Below are 25,823 nucleotides of genomic sequence, written 5' to 3'. Positions count from 1 at the left end.
AATTTTTTTTTTTTAAATTACGATTTTTGATTTTTAAACAAGTTTTTCAACGAAACCAGTTAAGCTTGTCTAACAACAAGAGTTTGGAAATTTATCAGACTAAATGAAAAATATTGGTCCAATATTCAGTTTTAAAAATCAATGAGAACAAAAAAAAAATGTTCATGTTGCCTGAAAGCAACACTTGTCCTCAAAGGGGGTTAAAAATCTTAGAAATTACACCTCCATGAAGTTGACGTCGAAAAATAATTTTTCACTGGGACCAAAAATATGAAATCATTTTTAAAAAGGGTTTTGGGTCCACATAATACTTTGAAAAGTATTTCTCAAGGCATTATTTGTACCGAAAATTTTTCTAAAAAAAATAATTTGACATTTTTGGTCCTGTGAAAAACAATTTTCGACGCTAAACGTCGACGCCAATTTCATGGAGGTGAAATTATACTTTTCTCAAATTTTATATTGAATGTAATAATTAACAAGTTCCTTTTTTTTCTCTTTTTACAGGATACAATATTTATTTAAGCCACGACCAGGAGAAAGCCATCCAAACCATGCTTTTTATAGAAATCTTTTTCCAAAAATTGTCAAAGATATAGATAGCATAGATAATAATTGGAGAATGGGACGTCACAATCTTCAGCGAATAAACTGCCGTAGTGAAAATTCCAAGGGAGTATATTGTTTGCAATATGATGATCAGAAAATTGTTTCTGGTCTTAGGGACAATACAATAAAAATTTGGGATAGAAATACATTACAGTGCATTAAGGTTCTCACTGGACATACGGGCTCTGTTTTGTGTCTACAATATGATGACAAAGCCATTATTTCTGGCTCCTCAGATAGTACCGTTAGAGTTTGGGACGCCAACACTGGTGAAATGGTCAATACACTCATTCATCATTGCGAGGCTGTTTTGCATCTAAGATTTAACAATGGAATGATGGTCACGTGTTCGAAGGTTTGATGATTTTTTCTTTTTTTTTTCTTTTAATAATAATTATATACATTTTTTTCTTGACATGAGTCAAGGAATTAGCGTTGACCGATATAAGTTTGAAACAAAAGAGACGTGATTTTTTCATTTTTTTTTTTTTTTTTTTTTTTAAATTGAAATTGCTTTTTAAGGAGAAATGTGCTGCAAATTGAAGTCAAGCGAGCTTTTACAAAAAAATATTTTTAAACAAATTTATAAAATCAAAATAATTTTTAATGTATATTTACGTTACTACGAGTTACAAATGCAAAGAATTTAGGATAAATATCGTAAAATTAATGAGATATTGGCAAAAGAAAATTGTGACTCAGAAAAACTTATTTAAAACTTTTGTGTAGCAATTTTTAATTGATTGCAAATAAATTTATTACAAAAAATTTTTTTTTCTGGTATACTTTTAAGAAATTTCAGAGTAAATAAATATTTTTTTTTTATGTTTAGAGGCAGCATTATTTCGAAATCTTCTTTTTTTTTTTTAATTTTTTGTTATTTAATTTTCTAAAATGTATTAAAATTATAAATCTTCATTAATATTTTTTCCCAATTAATAATAAATTATAATTTTAAAAAAATTTTAAATACTAAATATTATCAAGAAAAAAATTGATACCCCTAAACAACATTAATTTTGTTGAGTCGAAATTTCCGCCGGTCCCTCCCTTTAATAGACACCAGAAATAAATATAAAAAAATGACAAAAAAAGCTACTGGAATTTTTTTCATTAAATTGTAAAAAAAATTGAAGAATTTGGACTTGCTTCATAAAGTCTCATATAAATTTTTTTCGCGTTTTTAATTTAATAGAAAATGTTATGAAAGACCTAACGATGTTGTTTTTTTTGTAGAATTTCATAAAAAAAAAATTCTCTCGATCTATTGGCGAATATTTTTTTTTCGCAATTATTAAAAATCAAAAATTTTGTATTATATAATTTTTTTTTTAAACAAAAATTTACTTAGAATAACATAACGTAACTGCAATAGAAAAATCTAAAAAATTGAAATTATGCATAAAAAGTGACTTTTCTCAAAACCGATGTGATCTATTTAAAATTTTATTTTTTTAATCCAGTCTGTGATAAATAAGGAACATTTTCTCGTTTATGCGAAAATTGTATTTTTGCAGTTAAAATACTATTTACAATTTTTTAATACTACTCATAAATTTTCAAACATTTATTTTCTGAATTATAACCTTTTCCCCTTATCATTCATTTGTTTTTGTATTATTTTCTGAAATACATAATGTAAATATTTGCATCTAGCATAAAAATTGTAAATAGTATTTTAATGGAAAAAAACACTATTTTTGCATAAACGGGAAAATGCTTCTTATTTATCAGAGACTGGGTTAAAAAAAAATGTTCAAAAATCGATTTTGAGGAACGTCACTTTTTAGAATTAATTTCAATTTTTGATTTTTCCGTTCTGGTTACGTTATTTTTTACTATACATTTAAAATATCGAAAAAAAAAAATTCCAGTAAAAAAAAATTGAATGAAATGCTCCGTATGAGGATGAAAAATGTTTATGAATAATAATCACAAAGGGACACATAAATTACCCAAAAAAATCATTAATTAGAATTTTTATTTCAAAGTATTTTATTAGAAATAATTATTTTTTAGACTAATTTTTAATTTACAAATTAAAATTTGACAGATTTTTTTTATACGAATTTGTTACAAAAAAAAAAAAAAAAATGTTTAAATACCGAATTTTTGTTTGGCAGAATTTTTATTTTACAGTTATTTTCTTTACTTGACTTTTTATTTTAAATAAATTTTTATTTAATCGAATTTTAATTTAACAGAATTCTTGTTCAATCGAATTTTATGTGATTCGAATTTTTAAATGACAGAAATTTCAATTCACCGAATTTTAATTTGTCCTAATTATTATTTTCACGAATTTTTAATTCTTCTTTTATTTACAGCTTTTTTCTCAAATTTTTATTTAATAGAATTTTTAAGACGACGAATTTTTATTTGTCCGAAATTACAAATGGCTAAATAAACAATCGACAGAAAAATTTAAGTGCAATTTTTGAAAATTAACTACCTAATCACGATTTCCTTGATAATTTTTTTAATTTAATCAATTTTCAAAATTTGCAGCGAAATCTTTCTGTCGATTGTTTGTTCGGGCATTTTTAATTTCGGACAAATAAAAATTCGGCGTCTTAATAATTCTATTAATTAAAAATTTGTACAAAATAAAAATTCGGGCAAATTAAAATTCGGTGAATTGAAATTTCTGTTATTTAAAAATTCGAATCACATAAAATTCGATTTAATGAGAATTCTGTTAAATTAAAATTCAATTAAATGAAAATTCTTTCAAATAAAAAATCAAGTAATGAAAATGACTGTAAAATAAAAATTCGGTAGCTAAAAATTTTGTTATTTAAAAATTCGTGTAAAAAGAAAATCTATTAAATTTTAATTTGAAAAATGAAAATTCACCTAAAAAATAATTATTTCGAATAAAATTTTTTTAAAAATGAAAATTCTAATTAATGATTTTCATTGGATAATCATGCACCCCATTACAAAGTAGTGCAATTTTTATTCAATTATGTTTCACTTTTTTTTTTGACATTCTCTTTCTTCCTTTTTTTTCCAGGATCGTTCAATAGCAGTTTGGGACATGACATCACAAACGGAAATTGCATTGCGACGTGTATTAGTTGGTCATCGTGCTGCCGTTAATGTTGTTGATTTTGATGAAAAATATATAGTGTCGGCTAGTGGTGACAGAACTATCAAAGTTTGGAATACATCCACATGTGAATTTGTTCGAACGCTAAATGGACATAAGCGTGGAATAGCGTGTTTACAATATAGAGATCGTTTAGTGGTTAGTGGTAGCAGTGATAATACGATCAGACTATGGGATATTGAATGTGGTGCGTGCTTAAGAGTCCTCGAAGGTCATGAAGAACTTGTTCGATGCATTAGGTTTGACAGTAAACATATTGTCAGTGGAGCTTACGATGGGTCAGTTTTTTATTTTTCAAAAAAAAAAAAAAAAAATTTCACAACGTTTAATGATCAACGATTTTTCAATGTAAAATTCTTTGCTTCAAGGATATATTTCTTGCAATGTTTATTGATGAAAGAAAAAGAAAAATTATATAAAAACACATTTTTTTTTAGATAAAAATTTAAAAAATAATTTGTTTTCTAATTGTTAATTATAAATGTTGTGAACTTCAGCATCGTAAAATAAAAAAGTGTCTTGTTCATTTCATTTCAATTGCATTAATATTTTAATTTTTTTTTTTAACAGTAAAATTAAAGTCTGGGATTTAGTTGCTGCATTGGATCCTAGAGCCGTGGCAAGCACCTTGTGTCTTCGAACATTAGTGGTGAGATAACTTTTTTTTATTATTAATTACGAATTATTTTATTTTATTTAAGTAAACGGGATACAATTATCCTACTAAATTTCTGATTTACAAATCGACACATTTTTTTTTTTTTTTTTTTTTGACAATTTTTAGCACACAAATACGTACAACATTTTTGAAAATGTATCAAAATAATTAAATTTTTGAAAAACTATTAAAATTATTAAAAATGATTAATATGGCGAAGAATTTAAAATAAAAATTTACAAATACTTAAATTTTTCGAAACCTTAAAAAGGTGTACGCAGAAAATCTAAAATAAATAAATAAAATAAAAAAATACTTAAATTTTTCGAATAGATAAGATTTTTAGAATTAATTGAATTTCAGAAAATTTGAAATTGAAATTTTTTGTAAATTGTGAATTGCTGAAGATTTTTTTTTTTTTGCCAATTTTTATCAATAATTTAGTTTTAGAGAATTTTTAATTAAAAATTTTTTCAAATAATTGAAATTTTAGAAAATTAAAAAAAAATGTTTAATTAATTAAATTTTTGAAGTTTATTAGTTAAATTTTTTGTTAATGATTAAATTTTAAAAGATTTTCAATTGAAAACTTGGAAAATATTTTAAAGTAGTATAAAAAATTTTATAGGTATATACATTTTTTTTAAATTCTAATTTCGATGTTTGAATTTAGTAATTGCTTAAATAATTAAATTATTGAAGAAGTTTATTTCAGTTTTTGAAATTTAATATTAAAAGAGTTGCAATTAAAAGTTTTGACTTTTTTTATTTTTAAAAGATTTTAAACTAAGAATTTCAAAAATAATTCAATTATCGAATAATTTTTTCAAAATTATGAAATAATTAAAAATTTTATGAATAATAATTGAAATTATATTTTTGATAATAATTGTGTGAAAAAAAATTATACGAAACACTAGTTTGTCTAGCTGCAAAACGTAAAAAAAACCCAGAGCTTTCAATTTTGTTTTTAAAGTACATTATTTTTGTAAAATTAACTTCTTAGAATTATTTTTCTTTGTTTTATCATGTTTTTTTTCAATTATTTTTATAATTATTTTAAAATTTGTTCTAATAAAAAAGATTTGAATTAAAATTTTATATAGGATATAAAATAACATTTTTTGTTTTTTTTTTTGCTTACAGGAACACACTGGTCGCGTATTTCGACTTCAGTTTGACGAGTTCCAGATTGTTTCATCTTCTCATGATGACACAATTCTTATTTGGGATTTTTTGAATTTCAACCAAGATAATTCATCAAACAGTGACACAACGCCTCTTATTAATGATACACTTAATCTTTCCGACATTAGATCTCCCTCTCGTGAGTTTATTTTCCTCCAAATTATCAATTATTTATGAAAATATTGTTTTATTAGATTTTATTTTAATTTAATACTTTCTCTTTTTCTCTAGCAGCATTCGAGTGACGTTTCAACTCAATGTTTTATTTTCATTGTGATATAAATGTGAGTATAATATATTAAATTTAAAGAAAAAAAAACATTATTTAATTAAAACATATATTATTATGAATTTATTTACCGTCAACCGGGGTATATATATATATATACCCACAAAAGCGCTATTTTTTGTTTACTAAAAAATTGAATTAAAAAACAATTTTTTAAATAGTTTTTAAATTAAATTAAATTTTTATTAAAATTTAAAATTAAAAAGAAATTTTTTTAAATTATTGTGTTATATTGTGGACGTTCTTCTGAAGAGTTCCTATAAGTTAGGTGACAAAAAAAATTTTTTTTTGAAATTAATTGAACTTCAAGTGATTTTTAATTGAAATTTTTGGTGATGAAGAATTTATTAGAAATTACAAACAAAAATTGAATTTCAAAAGTTTCTAATTGAAAAATCCTTTCAGATAATTGAATTTTTGATGAATATTATAAAAATCATTAAAAATAATTAATAAAATAAAGATTTTAGGCCATTTTTTTTTCTCCAAGTAACAGTTAATTTATTTATTAATAAACAATAATTTTGGAAAAGTTGTAATTGAAATTATTAAATTTTAAAAAGTTTTAACAATTTATTTAAACGTATATTTTACCAAAGAAAAAAAAATGTGTTTTATTAATTTCAGACAACTGGTTAGTGAGTGAATCGAACACGTTCACCTATAATGTGTACAAAGGATGAAGAACCAGTGATTATTGTGAACTTCGTTAAATCAGGCACAATTAAAAAAAAAAAAAAAAAAAAACAAACAAACAAAAATCATTTGACTGACGACATTAATAAAATTTTTTAATTATTTGCCGTGAAAAGCATAATAACTAAACGACACATTGTTCAAAACATATTGACGAAGTTACATATATAAATATATACATATAATGACCTTTATTATTTCTTCTTTGCCTTGAAAAGCATAAGAATGAATTATAAATCATCTGTTAAACAAAATTTTTTTTTCTTTTTTTTTTTTTTTTTTTTTTGACGAAGTTACATAAATTTTTTCGAGCGCAGGCACGCCAACAAAAATAGAGAGAAACAGCCTGATGATGGACAATATAGTGAAAAAAAATACATATTAAGTACATCCCATGGATGTAGACTGTTGTCATTTCGCTTTAGCCATTATAAACTGGAATTCTTCTATATATACATCCCCCCACCCCCTATGACACAATAGGAGCTGACCATTTTTCCTATTAAGAAGAAAAAAAAGACTTAAATTACGCAACAAAAGAAAAAAAAAAAAAAAAAGAAAAAAAAAGTGGGAACGTTTTTAGGGAGGCTGGTTACACTTAATAAGATTTTTAGATGTATAATAGTAAATTAAAGATTTTTTATGTAATTAATTTATAAATAGTAAGAGGAAAAAAAAAATATCGTGAAAAGTGTCGTTCGTTTTGGAGTACTTATTTTCAGTGTGAGTGGAAAAAAAAGAACATTTTTTAATGCATGAAAGCATTTTTGCACTTATATAGTTTATTATTATGTCTCTGTGTATATTGACTCTATAAGTAAAATCAAAATTTTTTTTTTTTTTTTTTTTTTGACGAGAAACATTTGTCATTTTGCGTCATGAAATTTTAGTGTTGAATTTTGCGAATTTTCGGAAATTTTAATTACAATGAAAAAGCAAAAAAAAAAAAAATAAATAATAATAATACTTTTGCACAGCCTTGTCAAAAAAAAAAAAAAAAAAAAAAAACGCTGAACATATAAAAATGCTCTTTGTTTGTCAAATTTGTAAATAGCTTAAAGATTAATTGATAAAAATAATCATTTTGAAAATTTCATATTTTACATAATTATATTGTGAAACTGTTATTTATCGATAATACATTTATAAGTGCGATAGGTTATTAATAATTTCTTATTAGTAGTTAAAAAAATATTTCATTGAAAAAATTCGCAACTAAATCTTTTTTGGATTTTTTTGTTTTCAATTACTTTTTTTTTTTCTCTCTTTCTCTTATAATAAAATTATTTATTTTTTAAAATCATAAATTATGTTCTAATTTGTATATTGTATATATATATATTTTAAATGAAAAAAAAAATATGTGTAGAGAAGGCTTGAAAAAAAAAAAAATTTTGTAAACATATTCGACGAAGAGCATGTTATATTTATGAAATAAAAAAAAATTAATGCTACAGTTTTCGAGGCTATGTAAAGTAAATCAAGAGTTTGCGGATTTTAAAAATGAAATTGTATCCTTAAAAAAAATAATAATTTGCAACTCTCTCTTTACTTATGTCCTTTATCGAATGACGCTGCTGACGTTAATTGTATATTATAGTTTTTTTTTTTTTTTTTTTTTTTTTATTATTTTTTTTTAATTAATTAACACAGCTATGCATAATTTATCGTTCTGCAAACTGAAAGTGTGTATAAAAAAAGAACGATTTGAAAATTTTAGACGAAAAATTATAAATTAAATGTATGTGTCAGTGATATTCATGTAAGGCCACTTCTGTTTTTATATCCGAAAAAAAAGTAGCGATTTATTCATAATGTCATTCGTGCCGCAATGTCACGACCGCGATATTACATATATTATGCTAATTATTTACATCTTTAACTACAAAATGTGAGTGAGTAAAAAAAAAAAAAAAGAATAAAATAATAGAGATCACCCTGTGAAAATGAATGTTTCGAGTGATAGAGGTTCATAGAAATAAGACAATATGTACTCTTTAAAATATAGAAATGGCATAAGTGAATTCCAAATGTAAATTGTTACTTATTTACGTAGAGAGAGAGAATTATTTTATAAATCTATAAAAATTGTTTTTATTATTTAAATTTTTATTTAACAAAATTTTAGTCAATATTTTTTTTTTTAGAAGAATTTTTATTTGCCACAATTTTACTAGAATTATTTATGTATAAAAAGAAAATAACTGAAAATAAATTTTTCAAATTTTATAAAAGTATTTTCAAATCGAGGAAAATATTATAAAAAGTGAAATTTCCATATATAAGAAAAATAATATTAATAAACTTTTATAAAATTAAAAATAGTTATAAATTAAAATTTGCTAAAACGTATATTTGATTCATTAGATTCATTACCAAATAATACTAAATTTTATTAAATCCTTTATTAAGTTTATAAAAGTTTTTCTAAAGTTTAGAATTTCTTGTATATGAAAATTATGCTCTTTACCGTATTTTTTTTATAAAATATACTTTTATAAAATTTTATTAGGATTTTCTTTCTGTACGCATTTAAATAATTTTTCATATATTGCAGAATTTTTTACATAACCAAACTTTCATTTATCGACAAATTTTCTATTTGATCGAATTTTTCTTTCATCAAAAACAATAGCCGCATTTATTGAAAATTTATTTCTTCGAATTAACAGAAGTTAAAATCAGACATTTTAAGAATGCGGATTCATTAGTATTAACATTTTCAATCGGAATGTAACATTTTGAATAGGATTTTGTTTCAATGAATAATTTCCTATTAAATTCATAAAAAAAATTTATGAATCCCGAGAATTTTGAATCGGATCAAAAAATTTTAGGTTATGTTGTTATATTTCGCACAAAATTTAATAATTTTTAATAAACAAGATTTGTAAATAAATTATACGCTGGAGTGTTATGCTTAATGGTCAATGGTTTTAAAGCAAGTCCCTTGGATAGTTTGACATTTTGGCTTATACAGGGGACTTCGAATAAAGCGTAGTTTCATTTTTCATTCGGACCCTCAGAAATAATTAAATACACAATATGATTGGCTGTAAAACAATACAAGGGCATGTCACTAAAACGGTAAGGGACAATAATACCTTTTTATATAATACATTAAATTTTACTACTAAAATTTAAAATATAAGTAATAGTATATTTATTTAACATTATTATTAGATCAGTTTTAAAATAATTATTTATCAAAATTTATTTGTTTTTATTTTTACAAATTTAGTATTTGAAATTTACCGCTTAATGAATAGCCAATAGCTGTAGAGAATTTTGTAGTTGCGCATAACATTGTCGTGTGATTGGTTAAAATTTATGATAACAAAAGAAATAAAATGAAAATGGCGTTGTTGTTCTCTTGTTCTGCTCGTTCCCTAGTTCATGTTCATGTGTGAGTGAAAGCTGCGAAATGGCGGTGAAGCAGGTGAGTTTCTAAATCAAAATAATGTATACAATTAAATGATTTTAATAGTGATGCAAAAAATATTACTTAAATGTCAATGAAAATTATGAAAGTAATTTTTATTTAGATGTTATGATTAAAGAAGAAATGTACATTGTATGTAAATTTTTTCAACGGTTCCTAAAGCAAGTGTTGATTGTTAACACTGTGTTGATTCTTTCTCACATATATATATATGCATATAGGTGTTTAACAAGACTTCTCAGACGCAATGTCAATCAAAACATTTTGAATTAAAATATTTACTTTATAATTATTTTAATAAATATTGTATTTTAATTGATGTGAAAAAAAATTGTTTAAAATATTGAATTGAAGTTAACTTTTAATCTTTTGATAAGATCCCATTGTACAAGACATATAGAAGCCGATAATAGACAACTGCCGGATCGGTACATGTATACATATTTTCTTATTTTCAATATAGTTACGCGTGTTCATTTATATATTTTTTGGCTTAAATACTGAAAATTTCATAAGCACTATGTTGAACTAAAATTCTATTTGTTTATCAGTTTTTTTTTTTTTTTTTTTTTTTTCTTACAAAGTTCGTGATAATAGTTTTACTGCGGAAAAGAAATTGAAATCATCAATTATTTTATGTTTGTTAAGATATAAATTACATTTAATTGAAATTTCATTCTTTGTAAATAATTAATATTAGATTTTGATTTTATATTTTCTATCATGTATGTTATAAATAATTATTATTTTGTTTTTAAAGATTTTTATTCATCCAAGTGTTTATAACCTCTTTGCGCAAACCTCGTATAATGTTTCCAAAAGATTAAATATAGAAAAATTAATGTAAATTGAATATTAATTTGTTTAAAAGTTGGAATTTTTTTTTTTTAATATTAAAAAAAAAGAACAAACATTCTGAATGTTAATTTTTATAATTTAATGAAATTTTAAAAGTAATTTAATGGGTAAATTTGGTTAAATTGTTGTTTTTTTTTTTTTTTTTTTTTTTAATTAAGTGTTGTAAGCTAATCAATAATCTTTTCAGCGAAGGAATTCGTAAATCTCAAGGCTATAATACGGCTATGATGTTTATTTGGATATTGTAAAATTTTACTGACAATGAAAATTATTCCTCGTGTTGATCGATATTGCATCAAAAAAGATTAATTCGTTCCAATATAAAAGAAAAATAAAAAAAAATAAAAATGGATCATATACAGGAAGTACGACAATTAGAATTACTTTGTAAGCAGCTTTATGAGTCTCAAGACTCGGCGCATCGTGCCGAAGCTGAAAAAGCTCTTGTTGGTTTCCAAAATGCTCCCGATACACTTACAAAATGTCAGTTACTATTGGATCGTGGAGATTCGGCTTATGCCCAATTATTGGCAGCCACCACCTTGACAAAATTGGTTTCAAGGTCCGCATTAGGACTAAGTCTACAACAAAGACTTGATATAAGTAAGTTTTATTTTCATACGTAAAAATAATTTTTTTTTCGAAATCAGAAAAACAGTTTTTTTTTTTTTAAATTGAAATTTAATTATTTTCTTTTTTATATTTATACAGGAAACTACGTTTTAAACTATCTAGCAACTCAGCCAAAGTTGCCAAATTTTGTAATACAAGCGTTGGTCACACTTTTTGCACGAATATCAAAATTAGGATGGTTTGATTCAGATAAAGATGATTATATATTCAGAAATGTTGTCAATGATGTGACAAAATTTCTTCAGGTTTGGAAAATAATTTTTTTTTTTTTTTGTTTTATTTCAAATTTGAATTTTATTTTCAATTTGAAAATATAGTTTTCTATGGAACTATTTTTTTTAGGGTAGCCACAAGTTAGGGAAAATTTTTATCTTTCAGAGATATTTGGGAAATTGAACAAATTTACAGGAAAAGTCATTTGTTTCCTTTCTGCATGCGTAAAATTTTTTTTACAATTTTTTGCCTTTAGAAGGGATCACACTTGTTTTGATAATTTTTTTTTTTTATCTTTTTCACCTTTCTCATGAATTTTGCAAATGTAATATTTAAAAATTAATTAAATTTACAAAGTAAAAATATTGATTTAAACTTAAGAATGTTGAAAATATAATTTATTAGGTTAAAAAAAATTTTCTTAATATTGCTTGAGTTTATATTACTTTAGAGAACATAGAATTAAAGATTTTCATCTTCTTTTTATAAAAATCCAAGCTTGAATTTATTAAAATTTTTCATCGATAAAAAATTATTTACGCCAAATTTTAATAGATCTAAATTTAAATTTATTGAAATATTAGTTGATTAAAATTGTAATCGATCTAAATTTAAATTCATTCTAATTCTAATCAACTATAAATTTTTAATTTATCCAAATTTGTATCTGCTTAAATTTTAATTCATCCAAATTTAAAATTAATTAAATTTTATTCGATTCAAATGCTAATTCATAAAAATTTCAATTTAATCTAAATTTTAATTTAAATTTCAAGTGATTCTACTTTCTATCAATTCAAATTTTTAACGATGCTGAAGTACGCAACGTTTATGATAAACAATTTTTAAAGAAATAATTTTTTTAAATGAAAAATTCTATAATTTTTTGCCTAAAAAATATTTTTTTATAATTTGTTGTAGATAAATTGTAGAATTTTTCATTTTAAAAAATTATTTCTTTAAAAATCGTTTATCATAAACGTTGCGTACTTCAGCTTCGTAAATTTTTATTGATCAAAATAAAAAATTATTAATTAAAATTTCAATCACATGCAAATTCAATCGATTGAAATTTCAATTTAATATATAAAGATTAATCGATTTAAGTTTAAAACTATTCAAATTTCAATTTTTTTTCATTTTAATTGAGTTAGGTTTTAAATTATGAAAATTTTAATTTTTTCCAATGTCAATTGATTTAAGTTTCGATTTGTTTAAATTTTAATTTATTCAAATTTTGTTTGGTTAATGTTTCAAATAATCCAAATTAGAATTTGTTTAAATTTTTAAAGATTTAAGTTTTAAGTTATCTCAGGTCTCGGATTATACGACTTTTACTCACTTTTTTTCAAAAATACGAATTTTATCGTCTTATTTTAATAAGATGTGACTTTTTCGACTTTTTTTTAACATTTTTTGACAAAATTTTTAAACAAAATACACCTTATATAGTATACAATGCAGATCTTCTTTAGATCTTCTTTATTTTAATAATTTAACAAATTTTTAACTAAAATTATTCTCTAAATTCATTATTTTTAATTAAATTTAATTATTATTTATTTATTTTATTGTTATTTAATTATCTTAAATAACTTTTCAATTACAAATTTTATGAAATTCTATAATTATTTAATTTTTTTTTTTAAATCAGCAAATAAAATTATCAAAAATTTCAATCCAAAATCACTTGAAATTATTATTTCTACAATTTTTCTGCTAAAATTTTCTAATATTATGATACTCTTCCGAAATTCAATTATTTTTAATGATTTTTTTAATATTCTTCGATAATTCAATTCTTTGAAAGCATTTTTCAATTAAAAACTTTTGAAATTCAATTTTTGTTTATAATGCAAAGTTGTTATTGCCCGTTTGTATTAAATAAATAAATAAATAATTTTTAATAAATTCTTCATCACCAAAAATTTCAATTAAAAATCACTTTGAAGTTCAATTAATTTCAAAAATCTGAATTGTAAATCTTTGAAAATTCAATTACTTTTAAAAAATATTCTCTAAAATTATTTGATAAATTATTTTTAATTATATAAAATTTAATTATTGTCTGAAATTTAACAAAATCTTTTGAAATTTAATTATTTCTAAAAAATTTCAACCATAACTGTTCCAAAGTTTCAATTATTTTTAATAATATTTTAATATTTCTTTAAAAATTCAATTATTTAAAAAAGTTTCAAATAAAAACTCTAAAATTGAATTGTGGGCAGAATTTTTTTTTTCTACGTAATTAAAATTGAGGAATTAATAAAAATGTATTTAATATCTAATAACGTTAGTTTTTTAAAGTAAAATACTTATTAACTAATTAAATTTAATTAAAATAAAAAAAATCGACTATAACGACTTTTTTTGCGCCTTAAAGTCGATCCGAGGTCTGTTATCTGAATTTTAATTTATCAAAATTTTGATTGTTGGTCGTTTATAAATTGTATAAGATGGTTGGTGGGGGGGAGGGGTGTTTAGGAAAATCTTACGTAAGATAAACTTTTTTCTTGTTTAATGTTACTTGTATTTAAAAGTTGAATTTAAACACAAAATGCGCATCAAAGACTAACATTAAAGATTTATTAAAAATATACAAATAAATAACTTTAAAAAATATTACAATGACAAAGGGCTGGGGAGGGGGGAGTCGAAAATGTCTTACATAATTTATGGACAGCCTCTTTGTATATTTTTCAAATTATCCGATATTTAGTTTTTTTTAATTTTAATTAAATTAAATTTAAATTTATTCTAGTTCTAATTTGTCCTAATTTTAATTGATTTAGGTTTCAATTTAACCGATTTAAATTAGTCTAAATTTTAATTGATTTATATTTCAAATTATTTATCTGAATTTCAATTGGTTTAAATTTTAATTTATTAACGTTTAAAATTATCTTTATTTTAATTTATCCAAAATTTTGCTTGATTTATGTTTCAAATTTTAAATAATTTAAGTTTAAAGTTTTCATTGTTTAATTTCTCTAAGTTTTAATTGATTTTTCTTACAATTTGACTAAATTTTGATTGGTTATTTGATTATTTGATTATTTTTCAAATTATTCGAATTTCAATTTTTTTTTAAAATTCTAATTGATTATGATTTAAAATTATCTTTATTTCAATTTATTCAAATTTTAAATTATTTGAGTTTTAAGTTATCCAAAATTCAATTTACCCAAATTTTAAACTATTAATGCTTTAATCATTTTTGAAAAATTTTGAATAGATACAAATTAGTTATTTTTCATGTTAATTGCGTTTTTCATCTAATTTTTTTTCTCACTTTTTTTTTTTGTAAATATTTCACCTTTTCACTTATTTACAAGAAAAAAATGTTCCCTTCTCTAGTGAAAACAGTGAATTTAAAGACAATTTTATAAAAAAATTTTATTGACAGGGAAATTGAATAATTTATTCTTGTGGCAACTCTGTTTTTATAAAGTTTACTTTTTTGGTAAATTTATAATTTTTATTTAAAAATTAATTCATTGTAGGGTTCGGTTGAGCACTGTATGATTGGAGTACAATTATTGTCTCAATTAACATGTGAAATGAATCAAATATCAGAAGCTGATGCAAATAGGTCATTGACGAAGCACAGAAAAATTGCAAGCAGTTTTAGAGATACACAACTTTTTGAAATATTTAGATTGTCTTGCTCATTATTGGGCACTGCACGTGAAAATTGTAAAAGTTTAAATTTTAATGATGAAGCTCAGGTATAATTAAAATTTTATTAATATTCCATTTTTTTTTTTTTTTTTTTTATTTCATTGTTCCATGAATTAAGTTAATTATTTGTTTTTCTCTTTTTTTACAGCATGGATTAATGACTCAATTATTGAGACTTGCGCAAAATTGTTTAACATTTGATTTTATTGGTACATCAACGGATGAAAGTTCAGATGATTTATGCACTGTACAAATACCATCAAGTTGGCGGCCGGCATTTTTGGATTTTACAACATTAAAATTATTTTTCGATTTATATCACAGTTTACCGAATACATTGTCATCGTTGGCGCTTTCATGTTTAGTTCAAATTGCATCAGCGAGACGTAGTTTATTTTCAAATAGTGAGAGGGCAAAATTTTTAACACATTTAGTTAATGGAGTTAAACATATTTTAAGAAATCCCCAAGGTCTCAGCGATCCAGGAAATTATCATGAATTTTGTCGTTTATTGGCACGATTAAAGAGTAATTATCAACTTGGCGAATTGGTATTAGTTGAAAATTATCCCGAGGCAATTGAATTGATTGCAAAATTTACTGTTCAAAGTTTACAAATGTGGCAATTTGCACCAAATAGCGTTCATTATTTATTGAGTCTTTGGCAAAGAATGGTTGCATCAGTTCCATATGTAAAATCATCGGAACCACATTTATTGGAAACATATACGCCGGAAGTATCAAATGCATATATAACATCAAGATTAAAATCTGTCGCTGTTGTTGTTAGAGAGGGTTTAGAGGATCCTTTAGATGATTTAGGAATGGTACAACAACAATTGGAACAATTGTCAGTTATTGGAAGATGTGAATATCAAAAAACATGTACATTATTGGTTCAATTATTTGATCAGACTGCTAGAACTTATCAGGAATTAATGACACAATCTGTAACACCAACGCAACAAATTGATATTACTATTCAAGAGGGTCAATTAACATGGCTCGTTTATATTATTGGTTTGTATTATATATTCGTTTAATATTGTAGAATTTATTTTTAGTATTTTTTAAATTGTGTTTTTTTTTTTTTTCTTCTATTTTTTTAGGCAGTGCCATTGGAGGACGGGTTTCCTTTAATAGTAATGAAGAGCATGATGCGATGGATGGTGAATTAGTTTGTCGTGTTCTTCAATTAATGAATCTTACCGATTCAAGATTAGCTCAAGGCGGTTGTGAGAAACTCGAATTAGCTATGCTTAGTTTCTTCGAACAATTCCGTAAAATATATGTGAGTGATCAAATATTAAAGAATTCAAAAGTGTATAGAAGATTATCAGATGTCTTGGGACTCAGCGACGAGGCCATGGTTCTCAGTGTACTTATTAGGAAAATGTAATGTATTTCAATTTTATTATCTATTTTTTATATTTTAATTTTATATAATTTTTTTTTGTTCTCAATTTAACGTTCGTAATTTAAAATCGAAAAAAAATGTTCTCAAAAGAAGATTCCTCTTATTTTGAAGCGAAGATTCCTCTTATATATGGACACTAAATTATTCCTATCTAATTGAGAGGATTTTTATAGATTTTTATAGAATCTTATTCTGTTGAATATTAATTTTACAGAAATTCAATTTGATTGAAACGCCATCTCGTAAAATATTAATTTTGCAGAATTGTAATTTTAAAAAATCTTTATTTTGCAAAAAGAAGATTAGAAAGAATATTCATTTGCTCAAATATTACTGTTCCAAAAAATTTAAATGGCCGAAAATCAATTTCAGGGTGTCTAACGGTCAGGGAAATGTCAGGGAAATTTATGTAAATTTCTACAAAAATTTAAAGTTTTTGTGAATTAAAAAATTTTTTAATCTAAAAAAAACTTGAATGGTTTTTATTACCATTTGTTACTACCATTAAAAATTAATTTATTGTTAAATATGTCAGTAACCATATTTTTGTCCAAAGAAAGCAGAAATAAGGTTATTAATAAGTCAGGGAAAAATCAAAAAATGTCAGGGAGGAATCAGGGATAAGTCAGGGAATTTTTTTTCTCAATCCTTGTTAGACACGCTGAATTTGTCAGAAATAATTCGGCGGAACTTTCAAATTTGACCAATCAGAAATTATCAAGAAAATTGTAATTAATGAAATTTGAATTTTCCGACGAATTATTTCTGGAAAATTGATATTCGACTATTTTAATTTTCTGGAACATTAATATTCGAGTAAATGAATATTCTACAAAATTAAAATTCTCTTAAATTACAATTCTGTAAAATTAATATTCTACAGAATAAGATTCTATCAAATCATAAGTCTAAAAAATTTTTTAGAGCTTATTCATGCGTTCCAAAAAATTATTTTATTTAGAAAGTAGTAATTTCAATTTTAGACAAAAAAAACTTAAATCCAAAAAAAGAATTTTAATTAAAAATGAATAAATAAAAGTTCAGACCTTGGATTATACGACTTTTTCGACTTTTTTTTTACAAAATTTTCTTTTTTAGTATGCAATGCAGATCTTCTTTATTTCAATTATTTAACAAATTTTTAACTAAAATTTTTCGATAAATTAATTATTTTTCAATTAAAAATTTTATAAAATTTAACAATTGTTTACAATTTAAAAAAAAAAATTAAATTTAATTACCAAAAATTTCAATTTTAAAACCTTTTAAAAATTAATTATTTTTAAAATTTTCAATCTAAAATTTTTTCAAGTTAAAAAATTTCATTTATAACTTTTTCTAAATTCAATTATTTTTAATGATTTTTATGATATTCTTCGCAAATTCAATTATCTGAAAATAATTTGAAATTAGAAAATTTTAAAGTTTAAATAATGAATAAAATAAATAAATAATAAATAATAATAATGAATCCTATATATGAATTATATTTAAAAAAATTTTTTTTTTTTATTTCATATTTTTGTCTTTAAATTTTAATAAATTCTTCAGCAACAGAAAACATCAAAAAAAATTCAATTAAAAATCACTTGAATTCAATTATTTTCAAAAATTACAATAGTATATAATTTTTTGTACACAAGTTAAAATACATGCAACAATAATTAATTTTTTTGATTAATTATTTTATTAATAAATTTTATTTTTATTAATTTTTTTGATTTTAAATAATAATAAATGGAAAATACTGTTAATTAATTTTGTATTATATGTAATGCACAATTTTTAACATTGATTTGAATTTATCTTATTTTTTGTAGTAAAATTTGAATTTAGAAAATTTTGTATTTCTTTTGTATTTTAATTTCATAAATTAATTGGATTTTTCAGAATAACTAATTTGAAATACTGGGGAAGAAGTGAACAAATTATTTCAAAAACTCTACAACTTTTGAATGATTTATCAGTAGGATATAGTTGTGTCCGAAAACTTGTCAAACTTGAGGAAGTGCAGTTTATGTTGAATAATCATACGGTACAATTTTCGTCTAATAATTGTGATTGAAAAAATGAATTATTTTATTTAATTTAATAAAAATTTGTTTTTTTTTTTGTTCTTTCTGTTTTTAGAGTGAACATTTTCCATTCTTAGGAAATAATGTAGCAGTTACTGAAATGCGTTGTAGATCAATGTTTTATGCATCATTGGGTAGATTATTAATGGTTGAATTGGGCGAAGATGAAGAAAGATTCCATACGTTTATGCTGCCACTGACAGGTGTTAATTACAATTATTTAATATTTTATTATTTAACATTTTTTTTCTATATTAATTATTATCAAAAAGAGATTTTAATTATTTTGTCAAATTGTGGAAATTTATTATTAAATTAATTACTGTAATTTACAGCTGCCTTGGAAAGTTTAGGACAGTTAATGGGTGCAGCCAATACTCCAGTATTTGATGCTGAAGAAGCAAAAAAAGCACTTATTGGTATTGCAAGAGATCTTAAAGGACTTGCCTATGCCTTTAATACTAAATCATCCTATATGATGCTTTTCGATTGGATGTATCCTTTTTTGCTTGTTATTATAGAATCATTTTTCTATTTTTATTATTTTTTTTTTTCACTATTTGGTCAATTAACTGAAAATCATTTGAGAGCGTTTATTTATTTATTTATTGAAATACATCTCCGCGGTCCAAAAAAGGACCATAAATGGGTAACAAAATGTTTACAATTTTTTTTTTTAAATTGTCATCAATAATTCTCAAATTATTTTCATTGGATTGACTCTTTTTTTTTTATTTTTAAGGAACAATTTTTGCAATGTGATTTTTTTCTTTAACACTTTTTGTCTTTATACAGTTATCCGAATTACACACCAATTTTATTGCACGCAGTTGAACTTTGGCATCATGAACCTCAAGTGACAACTCCCGTCCTAAAATTATTTGCTGAATTAGTACAAAATCGAAGTCAACGATTACAATTTGATGCCTCGTCGCCAAATGGAATTTTACTTTTTCGCGAAGCTAGTAAAGTGATATGTAGTTATGGAAATCATATACTAAATGTCGAAGTACCGAAGGACCAAATATATCCTCTCAAGCTCAAGGGAATTAGTATATGCTTCAATATGTTGAAATTAGCATTGTGTGGAAGTTATGTGAATTTTGGTGTATTTAGGTTATATGGAGATGAAACTTTGGATAATGCTCTCAATACATTTGTGAAATTACTTCTTAGTATACCACAGAGTGACCTCTTGGTAAGTTAATTTAAACAGAAATTATTTTTTTTTAATTCAATTTTTTCAAAATTAACCCTTATTTTTCCTTTTTTAACCCCTTTTACCCCCCCCCCTTAAAAAATTTTGTTATTTTTATTTAAAAAGATGAGATTTTTTCCAATAAAAAAATATAAATATAAAAAATGGGACAACATTGTGTTGGCGAGAAAATATAAAAAACAGAGCAAAAAAATAGGTTTTTTCTTTTAAATTTTCTCTTAAATCAAATGTTGTCCCATTTTTATATTTATACAATTTTGTTGAAATAAGCATTATATTTCATAAAATCTTGAATAAGAATTATATTACAGTAGCAGTTGAATAATTATTATATGAATTGTAGGCATCAAATTGTGTATATAATTTTTTCAATGAAAAATGAATTAAAAAAATTCAATTTAAAAAAAAAAAAAAACAAAAAAATAATTAACGTTTCTATTTTTAGGATTATCCAAAATTATCAACAACTTATTACGTATTACTGGAGTGTTTAGCGCAGGATCATATGGCTTTTTTGTCAACTTTAGAGCCTAGGGTCTTTTTGTACATTCTTTCAAGTATCAGCGAAGGCCTCACAGCACTAGGTGCGCTAAAAGACTCCTACACAGGTCTGTGCGGCTGATTATAAATTATCTCTATTCTCTAAATCCTCATTATCGTGCCCATTTAGTAAACAGAAAAAAAAAAAGAAAAACACATCATAAGCTAAAAAACGTTTTCAAAGCAAACCACATATCAAATTTTTTGTTTTATATTAGGGTGAATTCAAACACAGTTCATAATAATAATTTTTTTTTTTCAATTTATTGATTACTTTAGAGGTGAGATTTTTTTTTCAAGTTATTTAATTTTGATTCTAGATAAACGATTTTAGATTTTTGATAAAGAAATTTTTTCATTTAAAGTCGATTTTTGATTAAAATTAACATCAAAGAAAAAAAGTCGAAAATGGTACATATTTTTTTTTTAAATTTCAAAAATTAAAAAACTATTTTTGAAAAAACATCTTTAATTTTTTTTTCTAAATTTTACTAAATGTTTTTGTATTAAAGTTACATAACTTTTAAGAAAGTGCAGAAATTTTAAGAATTCTATCATATATTTGTTGATATAAAAAATGTTTTTTAAATATTTGTTGTAATTGTTGAATTAGTTTAATGAACTGAAGTGAAATCCACCATATATAATACCACAATATTTCATAAATAATAATTAATAGTTTCAATCGTTTGTTTTTTACTATTTTAATGATTGCAAAACATTTAATAAAACACTGTTATAATTATTATGTTTATCATAATGTGCAGTTTATTAGAGTAAATAGTTTCATTTTTTTTATCATGTGTTGTGTGCAATTCTTATCATTGTTTGGAACGTAAATGAAGATTTTTTTTTTTTTGAAAATTTATTTTTGAAGAAACATGTCTTGAGAAGCAGGCACAAGAGGATTTGAGTGTATAGAGTCTAGACCCTAGATAATACAAATAATAATTTATTTTTGCAGTTTACCATCATGTGACAAGTACAAATCTCATGCTTGTAAGCACTTCATTTTTTTCATCAGTTTTTTTTTTCTCTTATTGAAATGAAAGTATTCTTCTCATGTGTACTCATTTTTTATTGAATGATATTTATTAAAAATCGATAATTCTTTGATAAATATTAGGGGTCTAGCACGCATAGTCAGCCGCACAGCTGAAAAACTACTAATAGATTAACCATTTTTTTTTAAATTAACAAAATAATATATAATGTATCAATGTATTTTTTTTTTTTTTTGTTAAAATGCATTTAAAGAATTTTTTTTTATCGCTTATTACATTCTGTTAATTATATTTCATTATGGCGCTTTTCATATTTTACATTTTCATATTTTATATATATATATATTTTTTTAGTTTTATATTAATTATTTTATAGTTAATTAATTTAGCTTAAACTGTTTCGTTAAAGAATATTTTGCATGATTTTCTATTTTTTAAAATCATTAAAAAAAAAAGAGTAAGTACGTTTTGTTTTTTTTTTAAATTTATCAAAATTATGTTTTATTTTTTATTCTTCAGTGGATTTATTAATTTTTCAGTTAATTAGTGGTAAATTCTTTTTTTTTTTTTAATATAAAATGTTGCTTCTTTTTCAGACACTATGGTTTGTACTGGTTGTTGCTCTACTTTAGATCATATAGTTACATATTTGTTCAAACAGCTTTATCAGAAAGGTATGTTAAATTTTGTATTATACATGAATTTTAAATGACGATTATAGTTTTTGAATTTTAATAATTTTTTAATTTATTCTTTGATTGTAGATTTGAAAATTTTTAAATAATAATAAAGACTATTATTAATTCTAGCGGGAGTTTATCCGGGTAAAAAAAATTCTGTAGTTCAAGGAAGTGGAGAACTCTTTTTACAAGTACTGAAACAACATCCTGAGATTCTTCAACAAATACTGAGTACTGTTCTCAATGTGATAATGTTTGAAGATTGTAGAAATCAATGGAGTATGTCAAGGCCTCTATTAGGTTTAATACTTTTAAATGAAGAGGTAAATATATTTATTTTTATCATAAATAATTAAATTTAGTTTCTTTTTGCAATATTAAAATTTCAAATACACAAAAAATATTTAAAGTAGAAAAAAATTCAGCTTTTTAAATTTAAATTTTTGTGCAAAACTTAATTTTATTTTAATAATTTTTGAATACTTTGTCTAATTCTCCAAATTATGATTCAAATTCTATTTTTTGTGTCAATTTCGTACACAGGGAAAAGATATAATTATTTTATAAAATTGATCGGTATTTTTATTTAAAAAAAAAATTGAAATTTTGAATTTTTTTAAAACTAATAATATATAAGTGTTCATCATGATGAGGAAGCTAAATGGTCAATAAATAAACAACTTTTTAACTTGTTATTTTTTTAAATACGAACATGAAAATTATATTAGGCTGAAAATGATATAAAATAAAATTATGTAATTTTTCAATATAAAAAAATTGTGTAGAAACCCTATAAATTTTCAATGAAAAATATCAATTTATTTTAATACATGTGGTAATATTTTTTTTTATTACAGTATTTCAATCAATTGAGAGAGAATATTATAAGAAGTCAGCCAGTTGATAAACAGGCAGCAATGGCTCAATGGTTTGAAAATTTAATGGATGGAATCGAGAGAAATCTACTCACAAAAAATAGAGACAGGTAATTATATCATTTATTTATTTATATTTTTAAACTGGAATGATGATTTTAAAAAAAAAATCAAAAAAATACGTTTTTTTTATTATATATATTTTTTTTTAATTACGTAACATTTTTCAAAAAGTACCTATATTTTTGAGTCGTTTATTTCTTAATAAATACTTAAACGATAAATTTAATAATTACAAGTAACAGGAAAAATTTATATTTTTATCAAAGAAAATAACAGTTTTTAATTAAAAATAATATATTTAATAATGATAAATTAATTTGTACAAAATTAAAAGTTAAGCCTCGGATTATACGACTATTTCATATTTTTTAACATTTTTCGACTTATTTTAAGATAATTGAATTTGTGAAGAATTTTATCAAAATTATTAAAAATAATTAATTTAGAGAAGAATTTTAATTAAAAATTTGTTTAAAAATTTAAATAAAGACGTATTTTGTTTAAATATTTTATAAGAAAAAGTGGAAAAAGTCGCATCGTATTAAACTATTTTTCAATTAAAAATTTCATAAAATACAATAATTGTTTAAAATTAAAAAAAAAAAAATTAGCAAGTTTGAAACATTACAAAGTTTTTTTTAGATTTTATTTTTTCAAAATTTTTAAATATTTTTTAAATTGCTCAATACTTTTTTAAAATATAATTAATAATTTTCAGTTAATTTAATTTTCTTTCTGATTACATAATTAATTTTTATTAATTATCAATTAATTACATTTTTTGAAAAAAAAACATAAATTCAAAATTTCCATTTGCAATGAAATATTTATAGAAAATACAAAAAAAAAAATATTTAGCAAAACTAATTTTTTTGTAATTTTAAAGATTATAAAAAATCATCGAACATTGACTTTATCAAAAATATTTATTTCTAAAATTTTAATATTTATATTTTAAAATTTTTACTGAAAAATTTTATTTTTTTTTACTATCAATTTACAACTAAAATGAGCTTACTCATTATAAACATTCTGTCAATAAGAAAATGCATTCGTCAATAATATCTTTTATCCCAATAATCTCTGCCTTTTCGTATACAGTATACATAAGTGACAAAGAATATTGTAATCATAATTGACACAACATAATTAATTGTTAATTATTGTTCGTCACTTTTTCGATAGATTTTTTCTTGGATTTTCGTTGTTGGTACCGTTAACAATCGAACTAATAGTTTTACAAGTTTATTAAATTTAAAAATTAACTTATCTAAATTATTTTTGCTGTATTAACTAATTATGAGCTGTCTTAACTAAAAAATCACTATTTACATAATATTAAACTGATTTTTCTCTGTGTATAAATAAATAATAACTTGAAAAATTAGAAATATACCTATTATTAATTTATTACTCCACGGATGCAGAATTATTATTAATATTATTATTATTATTTTAAAATAACCACTGCTTGCGCGCGTGTAATTATGTTAGTAAAAAATATAAAATTTTGAATTGTCATAAATTTAACAAAAAAACTACATCAATTTAAATTTGCAGGAAAATTTATTTTAAATTTAAAATCGTTTTTAAATCAATTATTTAAAAACAAATTAATTTAAAAAAAAAAAATTTTATTTAAAAAATCTGTAAAACTTGATTATTTTTGCCTGAAATTTTTTTTTAAATAAAATTTTGAAAATTTGTCTTACAATTAGTTTGTTTCTGAAATATTTGAAATCAATTTTCTTGATAATATTAATTATAGAATTATTTTCATTACAAAATTAATAAAATGAATTTAATATCTAATAACATTAGTTATTTAAAGTAAAATATTTATTAATCAATTAAATTTTGTTAAAATAAAGAAAAATCGACTTTTTTTGTACCTCAAAGTCAATCCGAGGCCTGTAACTTAGAATATACAAAATTGAATATTAAATATATAATTTAAAAAAAAGGCTTAAAATATTTTAATAGTAACGACTCTTTGAATTAAATAAAAGGAGTCCTGTATTTTATATTAAATTTATTCATTTATTTAATTATTATTTTTTTTTTTTTGCTCTTCTCTTTATAGGTTTACACAAAATTTATCAATGTTCCGAAGGGAAATAAATGACTCCTTAAAGGGGCCAAATATGACTGCTGTCAATTCAGGAATGGTAGCAGCGCCAGTCAGCATGGATAATTGGGGATAAAAAAAGGACTAGGCATTTGCGTTTTTTTTTCAAAAAAAAAAAAAAAAGCGGGGAGTGTTGATTAGAGGGATGGGTCTATTTTAACAAAGAAAACATATATGATTTTAAATTAAAAATTTTTTTTTTGAGAGAGCAGTCATTTTTTAAATACCAAATTCAGGAAAAAAATTTAAAAAAATAAAAAAAAAATTTATATACACATCAGTGATAAGATAAAATACAATAATAATATAAATTAATAAATTGAAATAAAATGGATGTGTAAATTTTTTGAAAATATAATGAAAAAAAAAAAAAAAAAAAAATGCATTCAATAATAAGAGTATAAATTTATAATGCATGTAGGATGTAGTTTTTTGTAATAA

At 22.5% G+C, this 25,823-nt stretch overlaps 2 protein-coding genes across 4 annotated transcripts in view; both read left to right on the top strand.

Moving 5' to 3' along the window:
- Positions 1-8,576, top strand: part of LOC127282915 (beta-TrCP) — a 41,986-nt gene extending 33,410 nt beyond the window's left edge. The window contains exons 4-9 of one of the 2 annotated variants that reach the window (XM_051307506.1): positions 508-964; positions 3,626-3,999; positions 4,292-4,370; positions 5,526-5,706; positions 5,802-5,851; positions 6,484-8,576. In XM_051307506.1, coding sequence (XP_051163463.1) covers positions 508-964; positions 3,626-3,999; positions 4,292-4,370; positions 5,526-5,706; positions 5,802-5,812 — 1,102 coding nt within the window. In that variant the 3' untranslated portion in view covers positions 5,813-5,851; positions 6,484-8,576. Of the gene's footprint in view, positions 1-507; positions 965-3,625; positions 4,000-4,291; positions 4,371-5,525; positions 5,707-5,798; positions 5,852-6,483 lie in introns of both variants that reach the window. The other variant, XM_051307501.1, reaches the window with a different exon arrangement.
- A 1,318-nt stretch (positions 8,577-9,894) lies between these two features.
- Positions 9,895-25,823, top strand: LOC127283241 (exportin-7). 2 transcript variants are annotated; one of them, XM_051307975.1, is made up of 15 exons: positions 9,895-9,991; positions 11,040-11,455; positions 11,564-11,730; positions 15,205-15,429; positions 15,531-16,401; positions 16,491-16,776; positions 18,689-18,833; positions 18,929-19,076; positions 19,209-19,368; positions 19,669-20,071; positions 20,538-20,676; positions 22,233-22,310; positions 22,446-22,639; positions 23,174-23,301; positions 25,338-25,823. In XM_051307975.1, the coding sequence occupies exons 2-15, from the start codon at positions 11,200-11,202 to the stop codon at positions 25,456-25,458; spliced, it is 3,321 nt and encodes a 1,106-aa protein (XP_051163932.1). In that variant the 5' UTR covers positions 9,895-9,991; positions 11,040-11,199; the 3' UTR covers positions 25,459-25,823. The 2 variants fall into 2 exon arrangements, with proteins under 2 accessions (XP_051163932.1, XP_051163940.1); XM_051307983.1 differs by lacking the exon at positions 9,895-9,991 and adding an exon at positions 10,257-10,422.

This window comes from Leptopilina boulardi, unplaced genomic scaffold, assembly GCF_019393585.1.
Source record: "Leptopilina boulardi isolate dan_hultmark-lab unplaced genomic scaffold, ZJU_Lbou_2.1 LbouV2_116, whole genome shotgun sequence".
Taxonomy (NCBI): domain Eukaryota; kingdom Metazoa; phylum Arthropoda; class Insecta; order Hymenoptera; family Figitidae; genus Leptopilina; species Leptopilina boulardi.
This window is presented reverse-complemented; position numbering and strand designations above follow the sequence as displayed.